The sequence below is a fragment of the Callorhinus ursinus genome, unplaced genomic scaffold (genome assembly GCF_003265705.2).
Source record: "Callorhinus ursinus isolate GAN/ISIS: 27379988/994484 unplaced genomic scaffold, GSC_fseal_2.0 scaffold4, whole genome shotgun sequence".
NCBI classification, from domain to species: Eukaryota; Metazoa; Chordata; class Mammalia; order Carnivora; family Otariidae; genus Callorhinus; species Callorhinus ursinus.
In genome coordinates, this window is record NW_027397066.1 from 1,457,581 (window position 1) to 1,466,511 (window position 8,931).

An 8,931-nucleotide genomic window follows, 5' to 3' on the forward strand; every position below is an offset into this window, starting at 1 on the left:
GTGAGGAGGTGTGGAGGTGAGGGGGTACGGCGGTGAGGAGGTGTGGAGGGTGAGGGGGTACGACGGTGAGGAGGTGTGGAGGTCAGGGGGTACGGCGGTGAGGAGGTGTGGAGGTGAGGAGGTGAGGTCAGGAGGTCAGGAAGGCATGGAGGTGTGGAGGGTGAGGGGTATAGAGGGGAGAGGGTGGGGAGGGGAGGCTTCCAGCTCTCCGCGCTCCCCGCGGCCGCTGCTCCGGCACTCTGTCAGGGGTGGGCCCAGAGGAAGGGGGTGGTGGGGCTGAGGAAGGAGGGCTGCAGGTGTGCCCACCAGGGGAAGGCGGACTTGGAAGGGGAAGGGGGCTGGAGGCGTCCCTGACCCTGCGCTGCCTCAGGGAGGAGCAAGGTCCTGTGGTGGTCAGGGGTGGCCTCACCTCTCCACAGTCTCGCAGAACAGCACGATGACCTCCTGCTGCACGTAGTACTCCCTGGGGGACTTCACGGGCACCATGGCAGAGACGTAGCTGCAGACACAGCCAGGGAGGTGAGTGCTGCCCCCCCCACCCACGCATCCCCCCCAAAAAGAGTTGCATCTCAGACGAAAGCCAAACGTGCTTCAGACGTACACAGCTTCTGGCAAGAGGCACGGCCATTTGTGTCTCAAATCAAGGCTCTTCCCAAGGCGGGGCCTAGTCCAGCGCCTCCGGGGCCCACAGCCCTGGGCCCCCGCCTGGGCCCTGCGCGCCCTGGACCTGGCACTGCCGGCTTTGTGACATCCCTGCCTGGGTGCCGGCCTTCGTGGGCACGCGAGTGGATGGATGCGCGCGCAAGTGGGTGAAGACCGCAGGGTGGGGGTGGCCAGCACAGGGGCCTCCCGGGCAAGCGACACGTTGTCCCACCCTTCCCCGGGCGAGAACACGTCTCTTTGCTTCTAACTCCCCAGCCCTGACTTTTTTCTCGTTATAAAAGCTTCTTTGGGACCTGGACAAGCCAGAAAAGGATACAGAAGGAGAAACATCGTCTGTGCTCCCGCCTCCCGGAGGCACTGCCTTCATATCTAGGTCGCTTTCGTCGGCTTACACGATGGACAATTTATACTAACTGCAACCACCATGGACGTGGATTTGGGGTCCCACTTTTTCTCGCCTAACCGCGAGCGTCTCCGTGTCTGTGGGAGCTGGTGGCGTGCCTGCCCCCCAGCCCTGGGCTCCTCAAAGCCCTGCGAGGTAGCCCCCAGGCCCTGCCTGTGTCCTCTAAGGAAGGAGCAGGTGAGTGCAGCCTGGGGGGGGCGGGAGGCACTGGCTGGAGATGGGGGTGGGCTCCGCCTTGGCTCCCCAGGCTGGGGACAGCAGCAGGCAGGAGGGGACGGGTGGGGCACATGGCAGGTGCGGGTGGAGGGCACTGTGTGATCCTAACCTGGGGAGGTGCCCTCGACTTCATCCAGGGAGCTGGAGTGTCCCCGTGTCCAAGAGCCACAGCCACCCCGCCCTTGCTCTGTGTCCCAGATCTGAGCACATGAAGGTGGGGGAGGTGATGCTCGGGGTGTTTGTGCAGGGAGCAGATGAACAGATGGGGTGAAGGGGGCAGCTGGTGACCAACAAGCCCTGTTCGGTGAGCCCAGGCACTGGCGGGAGGCGAGGCAGGAAGCGAGGTGGGAAGCGAAGCGGGAGGTGAGGCAGGCGGTCAGAGGCAGGAGGCGAGGCAGAAGGGGAGCAGCAGAGCCTCGGGCAGGCGGCACGGGTGGAGGCTGGCAGTGGCACGTCCACTCCGGGTGACTGCTACTTGCAGGAACGTCCCGGGTCTTTCACGCTGGGGTGCATCAGGGAGAGGCAGAGGGGGTGGGCTGGACCCCTGGAAAGGTCACCCAGCCTGACCCCCACACCCCCCACCTCATGTGTCCAGGGTTAACTACACGGACGGACGGCCCTGAACCAGCCCCGGCTCCTCCCTCCGCGCATCCGTCCAGCTTGAAACACCACGATGCAGGGGGCTGGCACCTCCCCAGACTCATAAAGCAAAGGCCTCAGGGTCACCTCAGCTCGAACTCGGCAAACAGGACGTCGAAGTGCCTCAGCGCCTCCCTCATCTTCTCCGTGTAGGTGTTGAGGTCCCGCAGCGCCTGGTCGCGGAGAGCGCCCCGCACATCCTCCAGGCTGCGGGTCAGCTCCTTGGCCAGGGGGCGCATGGCCATGCTCTCCAGCTCGCGGTTCATGATGATGGAGCCAGCAGCCAGGCACTGCAGGCAGAGAACACGGGTCAGGAGAGGCCTGGGAGCGACCGGCATCAGAGCTGGTTCCAGGGGGGGCCCCTGAAGCTTGACCGGCTGGGGTCCTCCCCTCCACTCTGCAGAGAGCGGGTGCTCTAAGGGCCAGCCCTGAGGACGGTGGGACAGAGAGTCAGGGGAGCGGTGGCCAGGCCAAGGTGTGCGCATCATCCCCAAGACCCCTCCCCGAGGCTCCTCTCCTGGGAACAGCCCCACTTCATACCGTGGGCCAAGTGTCTCAGGGACATGCCACCTGCTCGCTCCTGGTCTCTACTTAACCCAGAGCAGCCATGGCTGTGACGGCAAAGGCTCTCCCTGAGACGGTCCGCACACGGACCCAGAGGCAGGCAGGGAGGGGAAGGCCAACTGGGACTCTTGGGTCTGGGGGCTCCGTGCTGGGGGCCCTGGTCCTGACTCCTGCCCCCTCCCACCCAGCCCACAGCTGGGTGCTGGATGCCCAGGAGCGCCTCAACACCACATTCATGGCCACACTTCCGGCATGAGGCACTGAGAGCTGGCCACGCTCCCCAAGACCGCTGACCTTTCTAGGAAGTAAAGACACCTGGCTTCCACAAACGCTCACTGACTTTGCGCTGAGCTGAGACTCATCAGTGTGGGACTCCCAGCTCCTGGGCGGTAGGAGGGTCCCTCTGTGCCCACAAATCCACCCACACCTGTCCCGGGCAGTGGGGGGCAGATCGCAGGCCTGCGCAGGCTGCATGCATCACCCCAGCATGTTCCACACGTCCAGAGACATGGGGTGCTCGTCAGACCCGGGTCCTGGCTGAGGGGTGGCCATGCAATCCCCACTTGGGGCGGTGGTGATGTGGGGCCCCCTGCCCACCTCAGGCCTGCACTCGTCAACCGCTAACCCAGTCAGCAGTGACCCAGAGACGAGCTGGGGCGAGAAGCACTTTCCTGGGGGGCAGAGCGCAGTGTTGCTGATTTCCCCACCCCCCTGGAGGAGAGCCCCAGGGCCGGCCCGCACAGGGGAGACGGCGCCCTGAGTGCCACCAGGAACGGGACCTGTATCATGTCACAGCCCCACAGCTGTCCCTGCCCCTGGAACTCACTCTATGGCCGGGAAAACCGAGATGGGGCAGGGACAGCCTGCCTGGGGCCCCCCCGCACCAAAGTGTGGGCAAGGATGCCCTCCTGCCAGGCGGGTCAGAGGGGTGGGGCAGAGGACAGACAGGCCCAGGGCCAGGCGGTGCCAGAGGAAGACGCGGCATCCCAGGGACTCATCGGGAGTGAGGCCAAGGGGGTACAGGCGTCAGGCTGCGAACCTCAGTAGGGCCAAGGGAGGGGTTGCAAGGTGGGGCAACGGACAACAGCTGGCTGGGGCGAAGCAGGTCCTGCCACCACGGGGCCAGCACCTTCCTCTCAGGCTGCAGTCCCCCCAGTGGGAGAGGAGGAGGGAGGTCTGACAGGCGGATGAGGGGTGCTCCAGTAAGGCCTCGAATGCAGCCCCCAGCCCCGTGGGCAAGGATGCTCCCCCCGTTAGTGGGGGAGGGGAGTACCGCTCCCAAAGCTGGTAAGAAGCCCCTGTGGGCCCTTCACATCTGGGGGCCTGAGAACCTCCCAGAAATCGCTTGTGAAGCTTCGTGTCCATATTTGCATGTATAGATCTGGGGAGCAGGCTCATGGCTTTCCCAGACCCTCAAAGGGGCGAGTGGCCTCACAGGCTCAGAATGCACCATCCATAACCCCTGGCAGGTGGGCTTTGACCCCGTGAAGGGGGAGACACCAGGTCCCTAACCCCCGCAGGTGCACACAGGGGAGAGACACAGTGCCCCACACTGTGATCCCAGACCCAGGCGGCTGCCCGCTACCTCAGCACCGAACCACAGCTGGCCTGCCAGGTTGTCGTGCCGGATTTCCTCAGGGAACTTGACGCAGAAATCCCGCGGGGCTCGGTCCTGGGGGATGCACACATCCATGATCTGATTAATGATGTTTAACACGTTGTCCTGAAACAGAAACATGAAAGTGTGCTACGACGGGGATGATACGGTAACACCCCCCTGCTTGCTCTGCAATGGCTACGAAAAGTTCAAATGCTCCAGAAGCATCTAGAGAGAACGTCCTGCCTCCCCCTGCCTCCCTGGTCCTGCTGCTCACGCTCACGGAGGCTAGGCACGCGTGGAGGCCTGGGGGAGCCTCCCTGTTACCATGAACCCACGAGCGGCTGCTGACCCACACCCAGGCTCCCTGCAGCCGAGGCCACAAAGACTGTCTCTGAACACCTGTACACGAATCGCTTACAACAGAGCTCAAGAAATGGCGTGGCTATGCGGACAGACACACAAGAAGAGTTGATTTTACCGCCAGCTTGCTGTGCTGCTCCTATTAACATCACAAGCCCATGTCATCCGGGGCGTGATCACAGCACAGACAAGATCAGCTGTCGGGGAAGGACACCACTGGGAGACTCTGCAAACCAGCCTTCTCAGGCCTGCCACACAGCGCTCCAAGGCCCGTCCGTGTGAGGAAAAGGGCCTCCTCACCCAGCACCAGCGGCCACGGGAGCCTCCGCAGTCGGGGCCGGGGCAAAGCCGCCACCCTCTCTGGACCTCCGTTTACTCCTGTGTAGATGGCCGAGCACAGCCGGCCCCTGCTCCTTCACCCAGGCAGCATCCCCTCAGACTCCTCTGGAACCAGAGATCAATCAGCTGGCAAGGAAGAGGGGCTTCCTCCCTTCCGGGAGGTGGAGACCCTGACTCCACCCCTCATGGCTGTGCACCTGGGACAGGCTGCTTAACTTCTCTGATCCTCCAGGCAGCCCCCAAAAGGAGCCCAGGATTCCCGGGCTGTCAGTCAGGCAGTGTGAGCTGGGTCTGTAAAACCCCGTGAACTCGCCGCTTCCTGGTCTGCCGGCCACTGATAGTGTCTCTAATTCTCCACCCCCAGGAACAAAGCTGCCATCAGGCTGTGGGGCGTGACACTCCGAGTGTTCAGCTATGTCCTTAGGATCCACTCGTTTCCAAATTGGAGCCACAAAGTCAAGAGCGCGCAGTGCATTTACGGGCTCTGGTTACAACCCAGCAAGCTGCTTTCCAGAAAGACGGCCCTAGCTGACGTTCTCACCCTTGGCGATTTCATATCTCAACACCCCTCCTTTCTGCCCTCTGAGGCTCGACTTCCATTTTTATTAGGAAGCAGATATGAACAGTCACCACAAGTGGGAAGCATGACCTTTCTAATGTAAAACGTCAGCACACTGAGCTCTGACAATACAAAAAATAAAAATAAAATTCAACCAGCATCAAACGGTACTACCATGAGTTCTTTTTTTCTTATAAATGGGTTTTTAAAAAAGATTTTATTTATTTGAGAGAGAGAGCATGAGAGGGGGGAGGGTGGGAGGGAGAAGCAGACTCCCCGCTGAGCAGGGCCAGATGCGGGACTCCATCCCGGGACTCCAGTTTAAAAGGCTTTCGGGGGCACCTGGGTGGCTCAGTCATTGAGCGTCTGCCTTCAGCTCAGGTCGTGATCCCAGGGTCCTGGGATCGAGCCCCGCATCGGGCTCCCTGCTCCGCGGGAAGCCTGCTTCTCCCTCTCCCACTCCCCCTGCTTGTAGTTCCCTCTCTCGCTGTGTCTCTTTCTGTCAAATAAATAAAAATCTTTTTTAAAAATAAAATAAAAGGCTTTCTGGGCAGGAAGGCCCCTTTCTCATGATTCAACAAACTAATGAAAAATCAACTCCATCAAAACCGTTAGCGCCCAGTCAACATCCGCTCCCAGGAAGAGCCAGGGCTGGTGGGGGGCTTGCAGGACATCAGCACCCGAGGGCGAGGGCAGGTCTCCTTCTGTTCTCTGACGGGTCCCCTGTGCCCAGCAAACATCTGCAGGGACCTCTGATTCCAGCCAAGGCAGAGGAACAGGAACCAAATCGGCCTCCCTCGAATGATGACCACAGTAATGGGGAAAGTAAGACAATGGTTCTCAAGACACTGGCCATCGCAGCCAAGTGGCCCCAAGGGAAGAGAAACAGGTAAGGCAAGAGCTGTGACTGGCTGGCTCATAGCCTTGAGCAACCTTTTAGGTCCTGGCCCGAAGGGCGGGCACCCCGGTGGGACCCAGCAAACGCCCTCACTGAAGAGAAGAGCTGACGGTCCAAGGGACTGAGGAAGCCAGAATCAAGAGAAGGGAGAGCTGGCCAGAGAAATCCCCGCAGGCCTGGGAGCCGGGAACGGACACAGGCCAGCAAGACCAGGAAGGAGGCGAGGACACCATACAGGGAGCCGTTCACCGAGCTCAGAGAGCTCTTCACGGGGCACTAGGCAGAGCACCCAAACATGTCTTGCCTCAGTGGGGAGAGTGATTAGCCCCAGACTGAACTCAGCTCTGACCCCCACCTAACATCTTAAAAAACAGGATCCAAGAAGATCAGACCATTTGTAAGTAACCAAACTACATTACAAAACTAAGGTCAAAGAGATTTACAGGAATACAAAAATAGTCAGCTCCCAGAAGGCCAGATTCACAACATCAGGCATTCAATTAAAAAAAAAAAAATCACCAGGCTTGCAAAGAATTAAGAAAATATGACACATGATAAAAAGAAAAACCAAGCCTAGCTGTGCCCGGTGGCATGGTGGCCATCAGGGGACATGGAGATGGCCCTTACAAGTGATACCTGTATGTTCCAAAAGTTAGCTGAGACCATGAAGACATAAAAAGGACCCAGCTGATCTAAAAATGGAAATCACAATATCTGAGCTGAAAACAAACACACCGGATGAGATTCAGCCCAGATCAGACATTTCGGAAGAAGAGAACAATAAACCTGAAGACAAGCAACTGAAACTCTGCAAAGAGCCCGAAAAAGAAATAATAAAACTTCAGGGTGTCAGACCTATCATGCAAGACCCAAGAGAAGGAATGGAAGAGAAAAAATATTTGAAAGAATTATGGCCAGTTTTTGTCCAATTTAATGACAACTATAAACACAAGGTCCAAGAAGTTCAAAGAACCCAATGGGCAAGAAACACGAAGAAAATTACAGCAAATCACAGCATGATGAAATGGATAGAAACCAATAAAAAGAGGCCTTACAAGTAGGAAGAGAAAAAGATGCCACCACGCAGAGCAAAGAGAAGGGTTACCCTGGCTTTCTCAGGAAGAGTGTGCGTGAGAAAGCAGTGGGGCTCCATCTTTCAAGCCCTGAGTAGCTACGAATCCAAGGATCCCTGCTTCGCTGGACAGCTAGTACCATGCTTAATGGGGAAAACCGCACGCCTTCCCCAGTATTGGCCTACAGATTCAGTGTGATCCCGCTCAGCGGGCTTCTTTATAGACCTCTACAAGCAGTTTCTAAATTCCATACGGAACTGCAAAGACCTTAGAACAGCCACAACTTTGAATAGAAGAACAATGTTGGAGATCTAACACCGCGGGATTCTAAGACGCAAGACAGAGTTGCTGTGATGGAGACAGCGTGGGACTGGCCTGAAGACAGATCAAGCGGATAGAACAGAGAGCCCAGAAATAGACCCCCGCCTATTTGGAAAACTGATTTTCCCAAAGGTGCAATAACACTTTTCAGTGGAGAAAGGATAGCATCTTCTCAACACATGATGCTGGAACAACGGAAAATTGATTTGCACAAAAATGTGGGTCCAGTCCTCATGCTATATACTGACGTTAACTCACTATGGATCACAGACCTCAATGTAAAGCCTGAAACTATAGAACTCCTAAAGGAAAACACAGAAGACAATCTGATGACCCTGGGTTAGGCCGAGACTTCTTAGACCAAAAAAACATGACCTACAAAGGGAAAAAAGGATAAGCTGGGCTTCATCAAATCTAAAACTTATGTCCTTCAAAAAACTAGGCAGAAAATGAAGAGACAAGCCACAGACTGGGAGAAAATAATGTAAATCATAATTGGATGAAGCCTGGTGTCAGAATATATAAAGAACTCTCAAAAGTCAATATGAAAACAAAGAATTCAATTCAAAGAATTCAAGAGCTGCGAGGAGCTCTCCCTGCCTTGGCAAGGAGCGCCAGTCCTCCTGGGCTCCCCCGGCCTCAGTTCCTCCTAAGCACAGCTCTTGGGATGCCAAATGCAGGCATGTAGTCACACCTGCCCCCCAGGTGTAGCACACCACAGACAGGAGTCTGGGCTGTGCAGTCAGGGCACACCAGGGACCCCTCTCTCCCCGAGAACCGACCTCTGCCACGGTGGGCACCAGCCCCTTCCAGTGAGGGGAGGTTCGAGGGTGTCCCTTGCCAGGTGTGGCCCTGTTCACATCACAGATCTGCAGCAAGGCGCCTCCGTGCCCACCGTGACCCCGTTAACTAGCTACACTTGGGTACAAGGTTGGGGGGGCACATTTTGCCGTTTAATATTCACTGAAGCATCCAAAATTATACTCCCTTGATGGCAAAAGTTCCGGTGTGGCTTTAGAAAACAGGTCGATGATGATGCCGGAATCCAACCCAGAGCAAATTCAAGCCCATCTGCATCATGAAATCCAAATCCCACTGTATTAGTGCCTGGGGCCGCCATAACAACACTGCACCTGGCAGCTCCAAGTTTATTCCTCACAGGCCTGGAGGCTGGGAGTCCGAGACCCAGGTGCCGGAGGGCGGGTTCCCAGACCCAGGTGCGCATGGAACTGTTCCAAGAAGCAGGTGCGGGTGGGCGGGTTCCGAGACCCAGGTGCGCGTGGGCGGGTCCCGAGA

The 8,931-nt window shown here is 57.6% G+C and overlaps 1 protein-coding gene across 3 annotated transcripts in view; it reads right to left on the bottom strand.

Annotated features, from left to right (window-relative positions):
• The window catches only part of ZFYVE28 (zinc finger FYVE-type containing 28), a 105,988-nt gene that overhangs the window by 42,817 nt on the left and 54,240 nt on the right, over window positions 1-8,931 (bottom strand). For 2 of the 3 annotated variants that reach the window (XM_025887399.2, XM_073891316.1), the window contains exons 3-5: window positions 4,071-4,208; window positions 2,009-2,211; window positions 410-499 (exon numbers count right to left, since the gene is read on the bottom strand). In XM_025887399.2, coding sequence (XP_025743184.1) covers window positions 410-499; window positions 2,009-2,211; window positions 4,071-4,208 — 431 coding nt within the window. The remainder of the gene's footprint in view (window positions 1-409; window positions 500-2,008; window positions 2,212-4,070; window positions 4,209-8,931) is intronic. The other variant, XM_073891315.1, reaches the window with a different exon arrangement.